This window comes from Columba livia, chromosome 1, assembly GCF_036013475.1.
Source record: "Columba livia isolate bColLiv1 breed racing homer chromosome 1, bColLiv1.pat.W.v2, whole genome shotgun sequence".
Taxonomy (NCBI): Eukaryota; Metazoa; Chordata; class Aves; order Columbiformes; family Columbidae; genus Columba; species Columba livia.
In genome coordinates this window covers 121133513-121157544 of record NC_088602.1, presented here as the reverse complement: position 1 = coordinate 121157544, position 24032 = coordinate 121133513, and the positions used below count along the sequence as shown (strand labels likewise).

Below are 24032 nucleotides of genomic sequence, written 5' to 3'. Positions count from 1 at the left end.
TCTAAATTTGGAAGAAAAATCAAATGATGTAATCATGACTGTGGCTAAGAGGAGAATGAGTTTGTAATTTAGGCTAATGGTGTCTTTTTGGAATGACTCTTTTTTTTTTTTTTAACAGTTAGTTAGTAGGAGAACCATAAATAACTCAGCGAAGGAAGAGTAGGCTGAGAGCTGAGATTCCATCTCTGGTCAAAACTGGCAATACTTCACAGTTTGATTTGAGTTTTGAATTTTCAATATACTGCGTCAACTTTCAAGCAAGCTTGCCTAAATTCTAGCTTCTGCATGTTTAGGATGAAATCTTACAACAAGGGGGGGAAAAAGTTGAGAATGCAAACTATTGAGTGAGTTGACATAGTGTTAACTTTCAGAGAAGAGTGCAGCATCAAGCCAGCTAAAATATTTGTGTTTTAGCTTCTGGAGTTTTGCTGAAACTACTAGAGTTTAAGAGAAAAATTATGAAGAATCAATGCTTTCAGTTCTCAAGTAATTTCTTTACAAGATATTTTCATTTGAAGTATGAGGACTATTTGATTTTTATTTTTTTTTTGGCTTCTAGAGCAAAGTGTGGAAAAGCATCACTTTCTCATTTCAGTGTAAAGCAGTGTATTATTCTTAAGTAAAAATATGACTGTAGGCTGAAACCATTAGAGACCAAATGTGTTTGATATTGGCTACAACTGCTGGTAGAGAGAGGTTTTATTTGTCAGAGAACAGATATGTTTGGGGTTCTTCCATCAGCTGGATAAGGCAAATAACTTACTGTCTGCATTCCTTCCTCTGTTTTCTTAAATTACTTGAGGTTTCAGCATAAGAAGAAGAAAAATAATTTATAATATTGTAGAAAGAGAAACATTTTTTCGCAATGGTGACCACTGATCTATGTGGTTGTTACCTTTATGGTTTTAGTCTCAGTATTTTTCTTTTTACTGTAACAGCAATGAAAAAGAGTGGTTTGATACTTTTTGACAAGAAATCAATTCAATTTCTTTAGGTTTTAGGAAACCTTTGAAAAATAAAACACTAAATGGTCAAATGTGTTTTGAAACTGTTGACTTTTCTGTATATACAATGCTTTCAAGTCAACTTGTCATAGAATATAATAGAATATCTCAGTTGGAAGGGACCTACAACGATCATCTAGTCCAACTGCCTGACCACTTCAGGACTCACCAAAAGTTACAACATGTTATTAAGGGCATTGTCCAAATGCCTCTTAAACACTGACTGGCTTGGGGCATTGACCACCTCTCTAGGAAGCCTGTTTCAGTGTTTCACCACTCCCTTGGTAAAGAAATGCTTCTTAATGCCGGATCTAGACCTCCCCTGGTGCAGCTTTGAGCCATTCCCACGTGTCCCATCACTGGATCCCAAGGAGCAGAGCTCAGCACCTCCCTGTCCCCTTCCCCTCCTCAGAAGCTGCAGAGTCATGAGTTCGCCCCTCAGCCTCCTGCTCTCCAAACTAGACAAGCCCAGAGTCCTCAGCTGCTCCTCCTGGGACTTGCCTTCCAGCCCCTGTCACCAGCTTTGTTGCCTCCTCTGGAGGCATTCAAGGGCCTTCACACCCTTCTTGAGTTGTGGGGCCTAGAACTGCACACAGTGCTCAAGGTGAGGCCACATCAACACTGAGTGCAGCAGGACAATCACCTCTGTTGACTGGCTAGTCATACTGTGTTTGATGTACCCCAGGATGCGGTTTGCAGTCCAGTGTTTTCTTTGGACCTCCTTTTGCCATTAATGTACTTAACAAAGCCCTTCTAGTTGTCCAATACAGCACTGGCCAGTTTCAACTCTCATTAAGCACTGGCCTTTCATCCTACACACACATTTCAGAAAGACTGCCTTGACATTCTGGAGAAGCTTCTACAGTCACTTGCAAATTTTGATTCCTTCCTCTTTGTGAAGAAGAAAGTGGAATGTAACATGTTCTCCTCGAAAGGCCTAATTATTTGATGAAAATATTTAGCTTTCAAATTATTTCATATTTTAGAGAGGAGTGGGAAAAGCAAATAAAAAAGCAAATTAAAATGAAAAAAAGGGCAAAAACTTGAGCTAAGTCAAAGTTTAAATAAAAATAGATCCTTACATTTTATCTTGTAGGCTCATTCCCAAGTATTTAGGAGACAAGAACTCTGTAAAATCAAATTAGAGTATTTATAAACTTCTGATGCCTTTAAGGGATGCTTACTTTCCTGAAGTCTGAGACAGGTGGTGACCACTATTGGTGGTGTTGGGAGAGCCTGTGAAGTATTTTCTTGGTTGCTAGTGCCTTTCAGTATGAGATGAAATTTGGTATTGGTGCTGTTGTGGGTTTTTTCTATGTTTGTTTGTAAGTCAGTATCGGAGCAGTTGATCAATCTTTTAATACTTCAAATATGCCAAAGATGTGACTGTTAGAAATTTAAATTTATTTTGTTTTGTTTTAAAGTACAGACAGTCATATTACAAAACAAGTATCAAAAGGCTAAATTACACATTAATCTCCAAATATATTAAAAGTACTAGCTCAATTAGTATTAGAGATGTAAATGTTTTCAATTACTTAAGTGTTTGTGAAGAATGTTTTTTATTTCATTTTGTATTAATAACTAGAAAAATACTAATAAGGTAGTGAACTTAAAATATTATTATATTTGTAATGTTAGCATCTTCTAGTTATACTTGGCTGAACAATATTGTGACCTAACAAAACAAACAAACAAACAAACTGGGGGAAAAAAAAAGCAGTCATACATTTTTAAAGAACGAGTTTCAGGAATTTATGTATCTCTTAGAGAGCCTTCTCAATGCAGGTGTGTCTGGTTGAAGCAACTGTGAGACATTGATTAGTTTGAACCTATCAACTAGGATTCCTTAAAGGAATTCATGCTGAGGTCCCAAGTACCATAAATGCATAACCAGTACTGTTCACTGGGAGCCTCAGAACCGAACTACTTTGTAATACTTCTACTGGGAAAAATGTTCATAGAATCACAGAATAACATGTTGGAAGGGACCTCAGGGGTCATCTGGTCCAACCTTTCTTGGCAAAAACACGGTCTAGATGAGATGGCCCAGCACCCTGTCCAGCTAAATCTTGAAAGTGTCCAATGTTGGGGAATCTACCACTTTCCTGGGGAGATGATTCCAGTGGCTGATTGTTCTTATTGTGAAAAATTTCCCCCTTGTCTCCAATCAGAGTCTTCTGTGGAGTAATTTGTACCCATTACCCCTCATCTTTTCCATGTGACTCCTTGTAAAAAGACCTTTGTAGCCACCCTTTAAATACTGGGACATTGGAGATAAGGTCTCCCCTAAGCCTCCTTTTCTCAAGGCTGAACAAGCCCAGTTCTCTCAGCCTTTTGTCACACAGCAGGCTTCCCAGTCCTTTGATCATCTTCGTGGCCCTTCTCTGGACCCTCTCCAGCCTGTCCATGTCTTTTTTGCTTAGCGGGGACCAAAACTGAACACAGTATTGGAGGTGTGGCCTGACAAGTACCGAGCTGAATGTAATAACGACTTCTTTATCTCTGCTGGTGATGCCCTTGTTGATGCAACCCTGCATCCTGTTGGCTTTCTTTGCCACGGCAGCCCACTGTTCACTCATATTGAGCTGCTTGTCCACCAGGACCCACATGTCCCTTTCCACAGAGCTGCTCTGCAGCCAAGTAGATCCCAGCCTGTGCTGCACTCCTGGATTATGTTTTCCCAGGTGCAAGACCTTACACTTGTCCTTGTTGACCTTTGTAAGGTTCTTGTTAGCCCACTCTTGCAGCCTATCCAGGTCTTCCTGCAGAGTGACTCCCTTCCGAAGTGTCCGCTTTCCCACTCAGTCTGGTGTCACTGGCAAACTTCATCAGAGTACACTTGATCCCATCACCCGGGTCACTTATGAAGATAAAAGCAGGACCCCACTCATGACAGGTTGCCAGTTTGAACAGGAGCTGTTTACCACCACCCTCTGTGTGTGGCCTATCAGCTAGTTCCCCGCTCACTGCAGACACCAGTTGTCTAGACCATCATGTATCAGTTTCTCTAGGAGGTGGCTGTGGAAAACTATATTAGAAAGCCTTGTCCGAAGTCCAGTTAGGCAGTGTCCACCACTCGCCCCACATAGATTGATCAGATTACTTTGTCGTATTGTCAAGTGCAATTTGCCCTTGGTGAATCTGTGCTGGCTATTCCAAATCACATGCTTCATTTGACTTGTCATAGCCCCCAGGAGAATTCATTCCATAACTTTCCCAGGGACTGAAATAAGACTGATGTGTCTATAATTTCCTGGATCCTCCTTTAACCCCTTTTTGTAGATGGGGGTGATTCTATGATTGTTTTACAGTGCTACAGTTGAGATCCTATGTTCTTTGATCAAAAACTGCCATGATAAAGTTTACTTCTACATATATACTTTCACATTTCTTTAAAAAGAAATTAACTCATTACCTTTTTTATTTTTGACATATTATATTAATTGTAAATTAAAGGTGTTATAAAAGCTACCTCCCCCTGAAAGTATCATCTCCTCAGTAAGGGATTTTTATTGGCAGTTCTTAATATGAAACTACAGTTTTCGTTTTGTCAGGTGATGAAATTGCATTTTCAGTTGACCACTAGGTTTCTTGTGGTTTTACAACAGAGCTTTGATTTACTGTGGAGTTACAAGAGTCCTATAATTCCAGTTGGTGTACTACCTACCTGAATTAGGGAGGTAGAAAAATCTTAATCTCTGTTTACAACTGAGTTTAGTAATAAGATATGTCTGATTTTGCATTATGGAGTTTGCTAAGTGGAGGTGGCAGAGGAGCTACTGCAGTTCTCCACTGTTAGGCGGATTCGTAAGTGAATTGTTCCTTCTGGGCCTCTGCTGTTCTTTTGAACACCAGAGTCATCAGAGCACTGTGCATGATGTGCTGATACCTTTAAAGTAAGTGTAGGAAGACAGTCTCTGTCAAAAATTTGTCTAAGTCAAGAGAGGAAAACCTGAACTCATCCTACTTGGGGTGCTGGAATCAGAACCAGAGATTCCATAGGGTTCTCACCGTTTTCCCAGGAGAAATAGAGACTCTCCCACAGACAAGCTGAGCCTTTTCAAAGCAGGAAGACCAGAAGTCCAGACTTTGCTATCTTGTACTGTGAAGAAAGACAAGAAGGGAGATCTGATGCTACAGGCTGCTTTCTGAGGCTATCCACTGATATTGAAGCTCCCAGTAAAACTTCACCTCTCCTTTGGTTGCTCACCTGTTCTTCCCTATTTAGACAGAAATTAACAGGGATCTATATAAGCTGCCATCATCCATTCATTTTGGGGAGGGGATATCATTCACATACTTGGGTGGTGTCTACGCAATACAATTCTCTATTCATTTAGCTGTTAAAATGTTTTGTAACCTTACTGTAACTAGTACACATGGTTCCAAGCAGTCTTTGATTTCTTTGGGTTATCATTGGCAATTAAGAATGTCCTTCATGCCAGGAACTCCAGAAAATTTTCCTGGCCTTTGCAGTACTGCTGACTGAAGCAATAAATCCTGTTTCAAATAGCAGTCTAGATTCAGTCGTCAGTGTGTAGTGTGCCTAGCACTGTGTTGTGGGCCAACATCTGTGTTCTGGGTTCATTGGCACAAAAGCAATAACCATTTGGTTTTAATGAGAAAAGGAAAGTAAGACTGGCAAGCAAAATGTTTTTAAGAGGTAGTGAACTATGTTTTTATTTTTCTGTCTTCAAAACACAAGGCATTTTAGCTAATTATGTTTTCTGAACATAATCAGAACAGTACATCCCAACAACAAAAAAGAAAATAAATGTAAATTGAAAGAAGTTGAAGGAAATGCAGCATTATTGAGAAGAGGAAGTTGACTGTAATTCCTTTTTTACTCTGTGTTACTGTAGTGTAGCAACAGGAAGAGATTGCTTGCAAAACTACTTTCTTACCATTGCAATACTAAAAGGTTAGAACTAGATAGGTAAATATAAAAAAAAGAAGATATGTCTATAGATGACAGCTCTGTGGCTGGAATATTGATTACAAGGTAGAAAATCACTTAAGGTACTCCATTCTGTACCTGTAGATTGGCTGAAGGAAAGCGATGGTGGTGAGCAGAAGATCTGAGGAAATTACCAATAGGAAGAAGGAAAGATGTACAACCAGAGATACTTTATATTGTTGAAATATTGTTGAATTCCACTCGTTCTTAGAAGGTATTCAGAGGGGGCTTTCAAAAGACATATTTTGTGCTTTTGTAAGGCACCACTCCTATTCTGTTTCTTCAAATAAAGGGTTTCAAGAAAAGATTCAGAATTACCTTGTGATGCTGCATAATGGGGACTCAAAAGTTGCCCCTTTCTGTGGGTCTGGTGAAGGCCACACCCCTCTCAGTGCCTGCTTTGCACCCCTGTCTCATGCAGCTTCCCCCTGTGTGCTGTGTGAATGCTAACCTGCCTAACTCAGGTGGGATGGTGCTGGGCTGTGCCTTGGTTGAATTTCAGGTGCTGCATAGCTGACCCTTGCTGGATCTGTCTGTAGGTGTTTGTTTCCAAAAATAACCAGAATACTCTTTCTTTTTTTTTTATCTCCCTCTAGAGAAGTTGATTGCATATCAACGGGAATTTCATGCTTTGAAGGAACGTCTTCGTATAGCTGAGCATCGCACTTTGCAACGCTCTTCTGAGCTGAATGCTATCTTGGAGCAGTTCAGGCGTGCAGTAGCAGAAACAAATGGGAGTAAGAACACAATGAATAATTTTTCAGGTACATTCTGTGATTGAGCTATTTTATATAACTCTGCACTACTAATATCTCTTCTTATTACTATAGAATAAGAAATGAATACCAAGAAAGCTGAATGAAACTGTTCAGCAGTGCAAATAAAGAATCTGTAATAGCTTATATCTCGTGGGGATTTTTTTTTGTATATGTGGGTGTTTTTTGTTTGTTTGTTTCTTTTTCCAATTTCTATTCTTAATGATGTACCCACTCTTCATTTTTATGGCTTTAGGGACTGAAAACTTATTCCATGCCTAACTTCCAAAGTTTGAAACTTCTGGTGACTTATTTAACATATGGAGCATATTTTGACAGTAATTTACATCTCTTTTTAAATAGAGCTTGAGGGAAAAGCTGAGCAAACAGTGTTTAAGAAATGAATGAACTTGCAGCAATTAGAATATGTTTAAAAGTCAGCTGGAAGGTATAAAAACATACAGGCTGTGTGAGGTATTTGTTAATGATTTATAAAATGCATACATAATGTCCTTTTTAATAAGGTGATTAAATGTTGAACTGGTAAAGTCTTCCATTACTTTTCACCCGTTTCAGAGGTTGATGTTCAAGTTTACTGAGAGCTGTGTTTGGTGATGTGAGAGTATGCCTTCGCACTACTCACCAGTTTTGAAGTTAACTTTTAAAATTACACTATTAGTGCTTTAGTCACTCTGACGATTCTAGATGGAAAATTAATAACGAATAAATATCAACTTTCTAGCGAGAGGTCTGATTTGGTATTTTGCAGAAACTTCACTGTATTGACTTAATGAGAAATATAAACCCAAAGGTTTTTGCAAAGCAAAATCTGGATCAAGTTTTTTGAATCTCTTATCTACTTGCATTAGTGCTGTGGGTTACTATCTTCTACAGATTTTTTTGTGGGGGGAGAAAGGTTATAATCAGAGGTGGTCAGTGCTGTTAAGGATGTTAAGACGAATTAAGGATGAATTGCTCTGTCTGACACTAATGGCGTGTCCAGCCTGATCTCTGTATTTCCTTGGATCTCCAGGAATTGTATGGATAAAGGTTATATTTTAATAGTCTTTGACTCGTCTTCCTTGTCTGTGTGTATGGTTTGCTGTTAAAGTGAACAGCAATAGAGGAAGTCATGTAAGTTTGGTACTGGATTTATGATTATTACTGCATTGATTTCTAAAAATGAGTTAGCTTCTTGATAGACAATATACTCAGAGAGATATTTTCTTCTAATGCAGATGAAGTTATTGATTCACATTTTAAACTTCTTACCATGTCTGGATCCCATCTGGAACATCCTCTTTTTTTCCATGTGGAACTGTGAGGGGAAGTCAGCTGAAGTCTGAATTCCTGAGCTTTTGCGCTCTGAACTTAGTATTAAATAGATTTTTATTAAGTTTAATGTACTTAAGTATACATCATACTATGTAGTATTTGCTATCTTTGAGGCTGAGAGGATTCCAGATTGTTTTATGTAAATCATTGTTCATTTATACAAAGAGTTGTCATATTTTGAGAGAATATTTAGTCCAGCTTTTGCATTTGAAGCTAAAGGAAATGTTAGCAGGAAAAGTAAAATGTACCTGTGTTGGAATCTATGAAAATAAGCATTTCTGCTTATGGCATCTATCGATAAAGCATTTTTCAATATTATAAGTGGTTAGGAATTTAATTTCACCCAAAAATTAGTATCAGAACAAACCAAAACTCACAATAGAACTCTTCCAACTTTGTGGAAGCTGCACTCAGAATCTGGGAGTATTGACATTCATGGTATTACTTTTCTCACTTCTGTGCAATTCAGTTTTTTTCTCAGAAACCACGATTACAGTTTTTTTACTGAACTTGATATTGTAAAGCCCATAAGTTTGCAAAGGTCCATATGCTATCATATTTGTCATTTGGAATAAGAGTTGTTTTCACACTTGATGTAAGAATATCAACACGCACAGCAGGGGAATTTAAAACCTGTTATTTGCAGCTTTGAGGGCCACCTGGATATCCTGAGAGGCAGCTATTCTAGAAGGAGAAGGAATTATTTTAAGTACTCTAATGGACTAAATTAAATTCATGTTAGCATTCATTCTGTTGCAGAAATACTAAAAACCTTGGTCGAATATTTAATGCTATTTTTGTTTTCTGTCTGTATGTGCGATGTATTCCAATATGTATTTGTAGCTTTGAAAAGTTATTTGCAGTAGCATCACTACATGGTGATGAGATCCAGGTTAATAAGCTTCCCATTTTGATCCACTGGGGGAAGAGAGAAAAAACCAACCAACAAACAAAATCCACAAAAAAACTAAAACAAAAAAATCAAGCACAAACCAAACAACAACCCCCCCAACACCTAATAAATGGAGCACTCTTCTGTGATTACACACTAAATCTGGTATGATTACATAAATATTAACTCTATCTGTAGCAAGGTTACTCAGTGGAAAATAATCTTGGCCATAGTTTAGTTAAAAAATCAGAAGGAGAAAAGACTTCCTTTGTACACAAGATAAAATGCTTCAGTAAAATGCATCATTTGTTCTGTTCCTCAATTAGGACCAAGATCGGAGTTTTGCATTATTTACCACTTCATGAAAACTTCATATTGTTTGTTTCTTGCGTTACTGATTTCGTGTATGTTTGCAGATGAGACGCTGAAATTGTTAAAAGAGCTAACAAGTAGAAAAACTCTTCAAGTGCCAAATATCTATTACCATTTGCCTCATTTGTTGAAAAATGAAGGAAGCCTTCAACCTTCTGTGCAGGTTGGCCTTGGAAGGACGGGAGGTATGCCGATACGATGTTTCTTTTATGTTTTATATCTGGAGAACTTTCTAGTTTTAGTAATATAATTTACTGCACTGCTTGGTAGATCAAGGACACCTTATTTAACTTGTGTGATACTAATATCTCTTAGAATTCGCACCGAATCCAAGATGAAAGGAGTTTGGCTTTAGCTTTGCTCTTTTCTGCATAATCTCCATCACACGCCATCCCATGTTAAGGTGCACATTAAGAAGCATTTAGTTTGGATGTATTTTTTGTAACTAGATATAAAGGGAACAAAGCTCAAGATTCTAAACAACAGATTCTGAACTGCTAATGGACATATCCCTTAGGCTTTTCAGATTTGTGAGGCAACCATGCATGGATATCATTATTTTAATTTGATGTTTCTGGCCATTTGAACAATATATTTCAAAGTATAACTTAGAGTTGGGAGAACTAGGTTAATCAGATATAATTGCATCAATAAAATGTGGACATTCTTTGGAGAGGAAAAAAATCAGTGTTGTGCTGAGATACTGTTGATCCCTCTTTTTTCTAATCCTCACAAATTAGGAACTTTGTTCATTAGGATAGCTCCATGGAATCCCACTCTTGGAACTCTAGAAAATCGATAGTATAAAGCCAAACCAAGCTGATATACCTCAAAGTATGTTTATGTGTGCGTCTCTAAGCTTGAAGGTGCTACCAATGAATCCTTGTTTCTCTGGGTGCCATCTGATTTGAATGGCTTCTGTTATTGTCCACTAGGCCCTTCTTTTTTAGTTTTCTCCTCCCCTTTGCTTTTGAAAGAAGCATTAGTTACTCCTGGCCTGTATTCTTTTCATTACTTCACTAAGTTTGATTGCTTCTTCCTTTAACAGAAGGCATGTCTGTGTGATGAATGCGCAGGCTCAAGGCACAGGATTATTTTTCTAACTATAAATACCATTTATTTCAATGTTGTTATTTAGGAAGCAAAAGGCTTATATTCCTTTATTGTTTCAAATGAAGCCTGTACTATATCCCACTGGGAACATATGACAGAAGTTTGAAATTACAGAATAGAAATTGGAATCAGATTTATTGAATTTTAAAAAAGAAAGGAAATTACAAGTTAAAATTATTTTTCTATCTTCTTCTTTCCTGGTCACTGTGCTTGTTTTAAAACTGTGTTTGTTTTAAAAATTCAGAGTTTATTAATGTGTAGTTGCTAGGCGAAGCAGGCTCTATATGGAAGGATAAACAACATTTTTAAACAGTTGTTTGATTTCATATATTTATGACGTGGTAAGTAATCTCACACAGATGGCTTGAAACGCTGGTGCTGACTTCATGAAGTCTGCTTTATTCTGTTACTGCGTTCCTGCTGCTCTCTGCTGTGCTCCTGGTGGGCAGCCAGCCCTGGGTACGGGCGGCAGTACAGAAGAAAGACTATGGGAAAATTAAGGAACATGGGGTTCAAATGGCCAGCAGAAAAATGGTGTTAATAATGTTGTAGCTGGGGCCAGGTTGCTTTGCAGTTGAGGTGCTTTTGACAAGAGGTTTCAATGAGGAATTTCCAAGCAATCCAAATGACCTGGACTTTTTCTAGAAGAACCCAAATCAGGTGCAAGGAAAGTAATAGGGTTTTTTCCAGCAGTGTAATTTTAAAAGGTGACTTTGATAAGTTAAATACTTGAGTTGTGAAGAATGGTTATACCAATTTGAAAATAAAACTAAGTTAGGGAGTTTGATCCCTCTGTAGGTCTTGGTGCACCTTATCTGATTAATAATATGGTTGTTGATTATTACCTGTGCTATAGTCTGGCATGTCTCAGATAACTTTGCTGTGTTTGCTCTGAGTGTTGATGGTGATTATGTTAATCATGCTCCTGATGATGGGCGGTGTATTTTCGAACTATTTTTAATTACTGTCATCTCCATCTTTTAGCATTTCTTAAGCAATGCTTTATTATGAGACAAGATTTTTGTTTCCTGTGTTGTGTATGAAATCACTGAAAGTACATTTTTGGTTTGTTTGATTTCAGTTTCCATTGTAATGGGAATACCTACAGTGAAAAGAAAAGTCAAGTCATACCTGACAGAAACTCTCCACTCCCTTATTGATAAGCTGTCCCCTGAAGAAAAACTGGATTGTGTTATGGTTGTCTTTATAGGAGAGGTAATAATGTAAATATTTTTATACAGTTTCTAACACATCTTCTAACAGTCTTCAACTGCAAGTACCACTCCTTTCAGGAATTGATAAGGATCTACTTTTTTTTTCAAGATGTAGACAGGTGACTGTCTTTTTTCATGAAAAGGAGACAGTCTTGTGTGTCTGAGAGAAACAATTCTGAAGAGCTCAGCTTTTTCAGTTTATCAAGGGAACAGAGGACACAAATTCAGTGTACTGGTAATTTTGCAAATCTTCTGATGCTTATACCTAGTGACAGGTGTATTCCTTTAATATCAAAATAATGGCTAAGGCACTCTGTTGTTTTAGGGAGGATTCTTCTCATTCTCTTTGTGCTTTTGCTTAGTGCTTCCTCTAATGAGTGCTGCAGTTCGAAGTGTTAGGCACAGATTGTTACTGATTGTATTTTCTGGACAGTGTGGATATTTTAAGTCCAGACTTTTTCATGGATTAATTCAAACCGTGTTAAGTTGGACAGTTTGGTTAGGAAATGACAGAATGCTTTCAGAAGTAATTCTGTTGACTGCTGGGAATTGTATATAATTATTTTGGTCTGTATGTTTTTCTCAGAAGTTTGACTCGGGAGTGTGGGAAATTTATATAAATGTTTGACCTTCATCCATCTTAACCATATAATGCTTTACTGAAAGTGATTTATGAGTCCCGTAGATGCAAAATTAAATCCTCAAGTTATAACTGGGAAAACTATTCTAATCCTGAGAGCCAGTGTCAATTCAGGGATGAATCAGAGGAAAATCAGATAGCCATTTTAATACTTCTATTATCAGCACGCTTTAAAGCTTTCCTTGAAAAGTTTGTAAACATTTTACCTGTAACTGAGAACTGATTTTTATGGTTTCCTGATTAAAATTGCCCTGTTTTCATTTTCTTGAGAGTTAGTCAAAAACTATTTGTCAGGATAGATCTGCTTTTCTGCAGAAAATGCCTTAAAACATCCGTTGCTTGAGAATACCAAGAGAACAGAATTCATTCTGAATTCCTGTAACGCTGAGTTATTCTTCTCTGTATTAGTTGGAGTCATTTTATTGCCCGTTAGTGTGGCTTCTTTTCAAGGTTTAAAACTGAAGTTTCATTTTGTTTTGCTTAAGTAGGTCTGAGCTTTGAAGACTGTTTATCATTGGATTCTCTGTCTTCTGCAAAACTTAGCAGTGAACAGTGTCCAGACTCTGTCCCCAACAGCACGTTTCTCTTTTTGCCGTATACAAGCCATATTGCTATACCCAAGTTTTCTATAGCAAAATAACTTCCTTGCTTTGAGGTGGTGTGGAATCCTCTTTCATCTTGGGAATGATTCTGCAAAAGTCACTGTGAAGTAACTGAACATTTTAACCTGGGAGCTGTTGCTTCTGTGCCCAATGAGATTTGTGTGGTTTGCTCCAGAGTGAAATAGTTACCCTCTGTATCTTATCTCTTTGTCTGTCTCTTTGAGACCAGCACTATGTGCTTACTCACATATTTGCTATGGGCACTGCAAGCCACGAATGTCTGGGAAAATTGGAAGAACCTCAGTTTAAATTCTTGTCCTCTTATTACCATTCCTTATATTTGCTTGTATTTATTTTTATTTATCCAATTTTATGTTTTCCTTGCTTTGCTCTTTCTTTGACCATGTTTTATATTTTCTTAAGTTCAATATCTTAGAGTTTGCTTTGTAATTGCTACAAGGAACTCTTTCAACGAATAATATGGTACAGTAAATACTTCATCTTGAACTATGCTGTGTTTTTTCTGAGTTATGCAGTATATTTCAGCTTCCTTCTGCAAGCTGAAAAGTGTAGGATTATTAAGCATTTTCTCTGGCTATTTGGAGGAAGGCCTGCTCCTCTGGTGGGCTTTTGTTTTGCCTGAAACAAAGGGAAGGGCTTTATATTTTAAAATAGCTTCATCTTTGGGGTTTCCTAGCCTAAAATGTGTTAGACTATTACTATAATTAACATGCGTGCATTAACAAAGGCTTATATAAAAATACATTTGAACTTTGAGCAACTATGCTTGTATTAAAAATGATGGCAAAAGTTTCTGAAGAGAGGTATGGCCCTTGCTTAACATTTCTGCAGTTTACGTATAACAAGAAATGGTCATAGCATGAGATTAGGCTATCTTGCTAATAAGCTTAAAATTACTATCTGTGCTTTGTCTATAGATTGTACCAACAAAAAAAAGGCACAAGACTTTGCAAATGTATTTACAAGAGAATTATGTGAAAAATAGTATTTTAGAAGGATTTCAGTATTTTCTTGCTGACTTTATTTGAGAAATCAAATTGACAGTGTTTGAGAAGCATTGCTGGGAGCAATAGTCAGGAACCGTAATCTCTTTGTGCTAAGCACCCTAAAAAACTCTTTTAATCCTGCTATTTTTTTAGCAGCTTAATTTCACTCTTTTATTGTAAGTTTGACTTTTTTTTGGTAGAAAATAAGTTGAAAATTAACACTAATGGCCGCCTACGTACAGCATGAACGTGTGTAAACAGATGCACTAGTAAATATAGATGTTATGGTTGCTAAATAAAGAGTTCTGCATATTCATTTTCTGTATGGATATTTCTCAGTAATGTAATTATACACAGTAAATTTCCATACTGGAAGTTCAAGGAATTCTAAAATATCTCAGATGATGTGATATCTAATCACCAGTTCAAATAATTACTAGAATTGCTTGACAGTAAACTGTGCAACTGTCCCAGTAACTGACATATGTCTGTGTTCTTCAATTTGTTAAAATAACTTTATTGCAGAATAATTTGCAGGTATTCATTAGGATGACTAATAAATAGGCTTGATTCATTATGCCTCTGTAGTTAAAAATATTTTTATTCCCCTTTACTATATGGCTAGTTCATAGGCACATCAGATGACTTGTTTCACGTGATTCAAATCTCATAATCCTGCTCTGTATGACAGCTTGCTTTCAGAATAGGTTCTAGGTTTAAGAAACTATGAACTCCAGATTAAAATGATTGTCTAGTATTTTTATTTAATGTGGTTTGTAATTTACATGGGAAATATGGTTTTGTAGTACTTCACATCATCTTAGTGAAATAACAAACATGTATGTGTGTGTTTTATATATATATACACACATACACACAACTAAATTTGAGACAGATTAAAACACTTTTCTGGTATCTAGAGAAATTTATTTTTTATCCTGTGTGGAGATAGCATTTACCATGAAGAAAATACATCTTAAACTTGTTCTAAATATATTACAACTTATTGTCGGTCCACTTCATTAATCAGTGACTGCACTTATCACGGTCTTTTGTACAAATGGTAATCAGTGTATGTTGGAAAGACGAGGTGCCCTTGATTTGACCAAAAATATCAGGAAGACAAGTAATTTCAGTAAGAATCAGAAGACACTACAGGTATGCGACAGCATTTTGCTAATTCCGTATGCTACTGATTACATCTGGCTAGGAAATAATAAAGCAGCCATTTGTTCTTGGAGCACTAGTCCACATCTTGCATTTTTCTTGCATATTATAATACTTATTCAAATGTTACTCTGTTTTATGTGCGCAGTTCACTTAGGCTAGAAAAACTTGGGTGTGTTGAGTATTTTTTTCCTGTCACTGTGTCATCTCTTTATGTAAAGAGTGACTACTAAATTAAAATATGTTCACCTTCAGTAGTGTTTTCTCTGTCTTCCTTTTGTGGAGAATCTTTTTGTTTTCTTTACTATTTCTTTGGAAAAGAAGCTGGTTGGGTCAGTGTGACACAAGCACTCGGTAAGGTACCATCCTGTGCGCTGGTATGACTAAAGCCTCAGCGAATTAAACACTGAGTGCACGTACTGGGTCAAACCTTGCTGAGCCTGTTTTGGATGAATTAACACTGGAGTGCAATATCGACAACTTCTCCAGCAAAATAAACACACCTGTATTTTCAGCTCTTCTTTCTCTGGGACTGAATTATAGATTTCTCTGATCAGCAGATCTCTTGATAGAAAAGAGAGTATTTTGTCTCTCTTGCTCTCAACTCAGAGGTATTAGTATCATCCCAGCTTCAGAGATGTTCCATTCTTTCCACTAATTGTTGAGAACTTGAGAGCCACGCCTTCCTGGAACTGCCTCAGAGAGCGTATTCCTATTCCTCCAAAGATCTGACTGCACTTCTCAAATTGGAGAAAGACCAGTAGATCTTAGCATATACATATTTTTAAAAAACCAAAGCTAAGCAAGGCTGTTGTGCCAAATGATATGTTATCTTCACTAGGTAGTTTTGAAGGCCTGTACAAATGGTAGCCTTTGGCTTGGACATGTCACTCAAAACTGATCAGGATGAACACAGCTTCTAGATGTACTGCCATCTCTTATATCTGGAAGGATAGCTTGACCTGTCAGTGAGAATGTGAGATATTTAAGTTGATGTTGCGATCTCTGTTTTTTTGGCATCTAAGCTTTGGTGCCCAAAGCGCATGGCCTGCTGATACTGGGCACCAGCATAGGACTTTACACTCATTTTTTCATGGCAGTGACTAGCAAAGTTTTTACATGAGATTATACCAGTGGTAAGAATCTTTCTTAGATCTCAGAAACTATTCTTGACAGGATTTAAAAACTTCTATATACCTGAGACAAATTTAGTATCTTGGCACAAAGATGAAATTCAGGATTGTGCTCTTTTCACAAGCCCTAGACTTGAATGACTGAAATACTTGTCTGTCTGTAAGACACCTTCTGAGGTGCACCCGGGCCACAGTAACTCTGTTGCTTCTGGTAAGGGAACATCGCTGTTAACAGACAGTTGTCTGATCTCTTTGGTAACATCTAGTGCATTTATGAGATGGAAAGTGACAGCAATACTTATTTCAGAAACATAGTAGCAGATGACTTTATACCTGAATGATTGACTCAACTGACACTGAGTTCTGGACATTGCTATCAACTTTTGCTACTGTGGTCTGCCTTGGCCTAAAGATAATGAAGGCAAATTCCTTCTGTCCTCCAAATAAAGAGCATATATCATAGAAGGGTGCTTTTGACTTTATGCAGCAACTACCTGTCGTCTTCTGGAAAACAAACCATCTAGACCAGGAGTGTCAAACTCATTTTCACTGGGAACCACGTCAGCCTCGCGGTTGCCTTCAAAGGGCCAAATATAATTTTAAGACTATAAAGGAGTAGTTACATTTACATGTACTACAAACCAGGCTTCATCTGTAATATGCACAAAACTAGTAGAAGGCTGTATGACACTAGCATAGCATAGCTTGCATTTTGAGAAACAGTCTACCTTTTGTCATTCTTGAAGGTAGATAGGTAGGGTTCAACAATACAAAACTTCTTACAAGAAGAAATCTTGGTTTCCTCTGACAATTGGGTTAATCAGAACTTTCCAACCTCTTGTTTTGTTTTTATATTTGCTAGCTAATGTATTTTCCTGCTTTGCTGTGCACACGCTCACTCATAAAAATCAGTAAAAAATATTAGAAAGTTCATTGCTGCTCTGGTTCTTTGTGTGTTTGTTATGAATAACAGTGTTTGTTCAGACAAGCCTTAGAATAATGGCAATTTGAAGTGCAGCCTTGTCTGAACTGGAGAAGGTATGTTAGAAAATTGTAGGGCAGCATCTTACAAAACCAGGAAATTTCTAAACTTATTTCACTGACAGTCTGAAACTTTAGTTTGTTCCACAATGGACTCTGAGTTTTCTTTTAGAGAGATTCACTTCTGCTTCTTTATCTTGGGTCCCAAACTCCTAGGGATTATTTAATCTTCAACCTTTAGAGTTTCACTAAGGAAAAATTCTGATTTTATTATTGCCTTCTGATTTGGTAGACAGAAACATTCATAGCTGTAGTCTTACAGATTGTGCTGCGTTTGTTGGGATTACAAGTGACATGCCCTTTCAGTAGCTGCAAACAACACTGATACCACGAAGCAGAATTTAAATTCATCATAACTGCCTCAAAGTCAACTTAGTATCTACCAGGTGTTTTGCACTGGAAGCCTAAAGAACAGTTACACTTTGTCTTTCATGAGAGACTTGCTTTTAATTAATTTGGATTCGTCTTGAGCTGTTTAAGGTTCTTGGAGAAGACAAGGGTATTATTCCTTCATGTTATATATAGTTCATAATTATTTTCAGCAGTCTCATGTTCTGCAGGTTGATAAAGAAGACCTTAGGTCTTTCTTTATCAAGACAGTAAATGCTTTCTTCCTCAAAAATGGAGAATAGATTTTAGTCAAGAGTAGGGTTTGTTTTTTTTTTTTTCTGTCGGTTTTCAGTTACTAGCCGAATTTATTGATATGCTTGGAAGATCCTTAGGCTAGAGCAATTATCTGGCTATTCCAGATTTCCTTCCATTGCTGCTCTGCAGTGTTGCGGTTTAACCCAAGCTAGCAATTCAAAGCCACAGTATCCGCTCACTCACTCTCCCCACCCCCAAATGGGGAAGAGAATAGAAAGGGAAGGGAGAAACTTGTCGATTGAGATAAACGCAGTTTAATAAAATAACAAAATTCCAGTCCCAGGAAGCAGCACCCTGGTCTCGAACAGCTGATCTCAGAGAGAGAAGAGAGAAAAAGTCAGAAAGGCCCAGAGGCCTCTGCAAAATGGCAGGATGGCAAAAGGCTGAACTTAGAGATACTCCTGAACAGAGCTCCACCAAAACGGAGCAGAAACCAGAATGGGTCTCAGTCTCCCTCTAGTTTAAAAATCCTCCTCTCCTTAAAAAAAAAGCATGACACTAATGGCATGGAATAGTCTTATTGATCAGTCTGGATTTCAGTCAAGCTCTGCCCCCTCTTTTCCCCGCCTTCCGAGCTGCCTCACACCTGAGGGCAGAGCGGTCAGAAAGGCCTTGGCTCCCAGACAACAACAACTAAAAAAACATTAACTCTGTCCTGGTGTGCTATCTTCTTGTTCTCAAACTTAAAGCGAAGCAATGACTGTGCCGGCTATAAGGAGTCACAGAAACACAGAATTTTAGGGATTGGAAGGGACCTCAGAAGATCATCTAGTCCAATCCCCCTGCCAGAGCAGGAACACCTAGATGAGGTTACACAGGAATGTGTCCAGGTGGGTTTTGAATGTCTCCAGAGTAGGAGACTCCACAACCTCCCTGGGCAGCCTGTTCCAGTGCTCTGGCACCCTCACTGAGAAGAAGTTTCTTCTCATATTTAAGTGGAATCTCCTGTGTTCCAGTTTGTACTCATTGCCACTTGTCCTGTCATTGGTTGTCACTGAGAAGAGCCTGGCTCCTTCCTCCTGACACTCACCCTTTGTATATTTGTAAACATTAATGAGGTCAGCCCTCGGTCTCCTCCAAACTTTGTTGCCCTGCGCTGGACTTTCTCCAGCAGTTCCCTGTCCTTCTGGAACTGAGGGGCCCAGAACTGGACACAGTATTCCAGGTGTGGTCTCACCAGGGCAGAGTAGAGGGGAAGGAGAACCTCTCTCGACCTACTAACCACCCCCTTCTAATACACCCCCAGGTCCCTTTCCCCTACGCTGCTCTCTAACAAGTCATTCCCCAACTTACACTGGAACCTGGGGTTGTTCCTGCCCAAATGAAAGAAAGAAGGGTTTCTAACTGCATGACAAAAACTTGCTTTCAGTCAAGCCAGCACACAAAGTCTACTATATAGCAAACTCTTCCCACACGTGTAGGCACAATTTGATAAAATTTATTGCACATTCTCATGTTTATTTCATGAGGTTGTGTAAAATAACTTACAAATGCCACCTTCCTGGGACATGTCCACAGTTGAAGGGTGTTGGCAAAGACCCCACTTAGTGTTAGGCTGAGTAACAAGAGGAGTTGGTTTCCTCTGAAAGTTCACAGTATCACAGTATGTTTGGGATTGGAAGGGACCTCAAAAGATCATCTAGTCCAATCCCCCTGCTGGAGCAGGAACGCCTAGGTGAGGTCACACAAGAACATGTCCAGGCGGGTTTTGAATGTCTCCAGAGAAGGAGACTCCACAACTCCCCTGGGCAGCCTGTTCCAGTGCTCTGTCACCCTTACTGAGAAGAAGTTTTTCCTCAAATTTAAGTGGAACCTCTTGTGTTCCAGCTTGATCCCATTACCCCTTGTCCTATCATTGTTTGCCACTGAGAAGAGCCTGGCTCCATCCTCATGGCACTCACCCTTTATATATTTATAAACATTAATATGGTCCCCCCTTGGTCTCCTCTTCTCCAAACTAAAGAGACCCAGCTCCCTCAACCTTTCTTCATAAGGGAGGTGCTCCACTCCCTTCATCATCTTCATTGCCCTACGCTGGACCCTCTCCAGCAGTTCCCTGTCCTTCTGGAACTGAGGGGCCCAGAACTGAACACAATATTCCAGATGGGGTCTCACCAGGGCAGAGTAGAGGGGAAGGAGGACCTCTCTTGACCTACTAACCACCCCCTTGTAATACACCCCAGGATGCCATTGGCCTTCCTGGCCGCAAGGGCACAGTGCTGGCTCATGGTCATCCTGTTGTCCACCAGGACCCCCAGGTCCCTTTCCCCTACACTGCTCTCTAATATGTAATTTCCCAACCTATACTGGAACATGGGGTTGTTCCTGCCCAGATGCAGGACTCTAAACTTTCCCTTGTTAAATTTCATCAGGTTATTCCCCACCCAACTCTCCAGCCTGTCCAGGTCCCGCTGGATGGCAGCACAGCCTTCTGGTGTGTCAGCCACCAGCTTAGTGTCATCAGCAAACTCGCTGATAGTACACTCTATTCCCTTGTCCAAATCGTTAATGAATATATTGAATAATATTGGCCCCAGCACTGACCCCTGAGGCACTCCACAAGATACTGGCCTCCAACTAGACTCCGCACCATTGACTACCACTCTCTGGCTTCTCTCCTTAAGCCAGTTTGCAACCCACCTCACTACTCTACTGTCTAGACCACACCTCCTCAACTTAGCTGCGAGGGTGCTGTGGGAGACTATGTCAAAGGCTTTACTGAAGTCAAGGTAGACCACATCCACCGCTCTGCCATCATCCATCCACCTTGTTACATTCTCATAAAAGGCTATGAGGTTGGTCAAGCATGACTTCCCCTTGGTAAAGCCATGCTGACTGCCCCTGATAACCCTCTTATCCTTGATATGCCTTGAGATGGCACCAAGGATAAGCTGTTCCATTACTTTCCCAGGGACAGAGGTGAGGCTGACCGGTCTATAATTACCCGGGTCCTCCTTCTTGCCCTTTTTGAAGACTGGAGTGACATTTGCTTTCCTCCAATCCTCGGGCACCTCTCCCGTTTCCCAAGACTTGGCAAAGATGATGGAGAGCGGTCCAGCAATCACCTCAGCCAGCTCCCTCAGCACCTGCGGATGCATCCCATCTGGACCCATGGATTTATGGATGTCCAGACTATTTCATTGCTCCCTAACCCAGTCCTCATCGACTAAAGCAAACTCCTCCATTGACCTGGCTTCATCCGGGGTCTCAGGGGTACAGGGCTCCCCAGGACAGCGTCCGGCAGAGTAGACAGAGACAAAGAAGGCATTCAGTAATTATTCCTTCTCTGTATCTTCTGCCACCAGGGCACCCACCCCGTTCATCAGTGGGTCTACATTGCCTCTGGTATTAGTTTTATCTGCTATGTATTTGAAAAAGTTCTTTTTGCTGTCCTTGACCCCTCTCTCCAGCTGTAATTCTAAGGAAGCCTTGGCTATCCTAGCTGCCTTCCTACATCCTCTAACAGCAGCCTTATATTCTTCCCAAGTGGCCAGCCCCTGCTTCCATGACCTGTAAACTCTCCTCTTCTGCTTGAGCATACCCAACAGATCCCTATTCAACCACGCAGGCCTCCTGGCTCCCTTCCTTGACTTCCTACGTGTGGGGATGCTCTGATCCTGAGCGTGGAAGAAACAATCCCTGAATGCCACCCAGCTATCTTGGGCCCCTTTTCCTTCAAGCAGTCTTGCCCATGGGATTTCCCCCAGCAATTGCTTGAAAAGGCCAAAGTTAGCCCTGCTAAAGTCCAGGGTTGCAATTCTACTTGCTATTCTATTCCTGCCACCCAAGATGCTGAACTCCACCATCTTGTGGTCACTGCAACCCAGGCAGCCCTCAACCTTTACTGCTTTGACCAGACCCTCCTTGTTAGTGAGGATGAGATCCAGCAGTGCACCTCTCCTAGTCGGCTCCTCCACCATCTGCATGAGGAAGTTATCATCAGTGCACTGGAGGAACCTCCTGGACTGTGGCTGGCTGGCTGAATGGTCCTTCCAGCAAACATCAGGGAAGTTAAAATCACCCACAACAACCAGGGCCTGTGACTGTGAGGCCACTCTCAGCTGCCCATAGAAGGCCTCATCAACTTCCTCAGCCTGATCTGGTGGCCTGTAACAGACGTCCACAACAGTGTCACCCCTGCCAGCCTGCCCCTTGATCCTGACCCATACACTCTCAACTCGCTCATCATCCACTCCTGGGCAGAATTTAATACATTGTAGTTGCTCTCTCACATAGAGAGCAACTCCACCGCCACGCCTGGCTGGCCTGTCTTTCCTGAAAAGGGCATAGCCACCCACGACCACATTCCAGTCATGTGAACTGTCCCACCATGTTTCTGTAATTGCCACCAGATCATAATCTCCTGACCGAACAGAGGATTCTAACTCCTCCTGCTTATTCCCCATGCTGCGCGCATTGGTGTACAGGCATTTCAGGGAGCGAGCAGAGCACACCAATTTCTCCCTAGGGGCATAGGAGGCCACCTGGTCCTCATCAGTTTTAGAATGCTGCCCCACTGGGACAAGCCCAGCTACAACCCCATCCCCCTTAGAGCCTAGTTTAAAGCTCTCCAAATGAGCCCAGCTAATTCGTGTCCTGTTCTGATGTGGAAAGGTGACAGTCAACCTGCTTATCCTGGCGGGAAGAGTTTGGTGATGAAATCCTGGTTCTGAATGTCAGATGCTGCTAGTAGATATAAATACAACTGCTTATTTAGAAATAACAGCAGGATTTCAAATTTTTAATGCATTTTGTCATGTGAAAAATGGCATCAACTCTTTTAATCTCAGTGTTCTTATTCATTTTAAAAGTGGCATCTCCTTTTGCTCTATGCTGATGCAGTGATTCTTGATTCAGAAGCAAGGTTACCTGCTAAACCAACAGTGGTATTTGCCCTATCTTGTGTTCAGTGCGGCTAGACCAGACTATCTTGACTTTGTGTGACAGCAGCACAGGTTACAATATGAGGTTGGAAGACTCCAGGCTGCATCTCTTTAATGTGAAGCTATTGTGGTTGCAGCTCTGACTGGGAAGTTGCCAGCCTTGTTCATAAAGGACACAAACAAATAAGGAGAAGTAAGGAAAAAAACCCTCTTATTCTAGATTATTTTTTCCTGATTGTGATGCATTCTGTATAAGTGTGAAAGGTTTTAAAAGCACTAGCAAGGCATCATGGTACATCTGCAAAATAGGTCAAAACTATGTTCACTCTAATGAGACTTGCATTAAGGCACAGGCTTGTGCCCAGGTGCATACTTCCAATTGGGATGAAGTTGGCATTTATCTTAATCTCTGGAATACTATAAGGAAACAAGCTATGTTTCTGCTCTGTGTGTGTGTATATATGTGTATATATGTGTATATATTAAAATACTCAATTTTTCTATGCAATTACAGAATGGGCTGTTTAACAAGTGTTTGAGTTATTAATGCTAGACTGTGTAATTCAAGTTTGGCGTACCAGCTGGTGATTCAAATTGTCTTTTTCGTATGCTGACTAAACAAAATATTCTCTATATTTTATCTTTAAAGGGTCTGAACAAAAGGAGAAAAAGGAACATTTTGTTAAAGATGGATATACTAAAATTATTTCTGGGTAGTCACTAAGTCACTGATTTGCAACTGTTAGACACAGCAGAAAAAGTTATGTCTTAAACTCCATTCTAGTGATACTGTGTGTTAACAGTCCATATGTGTATTTAAAGGCTTAGTGTTACGTCTAGGTCCATACGGACTTGTGAGTCACCTTGTGTGGAACTCATTACAGGATGAGTTTTGCTTATTAGAGCTTCTATCCAGCACTAAGCATAGCACTTATGAAGAAAATAGGTATGACAAATTTATTACAGTATTTCTACTCACATATTCTTCTAGCATTTAGAACCTGCTTTTGGAAGAAACACACTGTTGTCCTTTTTGGAAAAGTGTGCGTCACTGGCATTATGTTGGATTTTATAAAAATAAGTCTTTAAAAATAGGAATGGTGATTTTTAAGATCAAAGGGTAAGCATCTTTATTAAACAAGATTAGTAGTTCTATAGAAATGATTGGGAGAGATTTATTCTCTGTATAATCCTTTAATGATCCAAATTCATCAGAAAAAGTATGATCTGTTCCTTTGTTTCCAGCATTTCAAAGGCAGCTATTTCTGC

General features: G+C 39.5%; 1 protein-coding gene across 3 annotated transcripts in view; it reads left to right on the top strand.

Annotated features, from left to right (window-relative positions):
- Positions 1–24032, top strand: part of MGAT4A (alpha-1,3-mannosyl-glycoprotein 4-beta-N-acetylglucosaminyltransferase A) — an 87985-nt gene that overhangs the window by 26921 nt on the left and 37032 nt on the right. For all 3 annotated transcript variants that reach the window (XM_065075640.1, XM_065075647.1, XM_021287699.2), the window contains 3 exons: positions 6561–6728; positions 9363–9503; positions 11513–11646. In XM_065075640.1, coding sequence (XP_064931712.1) covers positions 6561–6728; positions 9363–9503; positions 11513–11646 — 443 coding nt within the window. The remainder of the gene's footprint in view (positions 1–6560; positions 6729–9362; positions 9504–11512; positions 11647–24032) is intronic.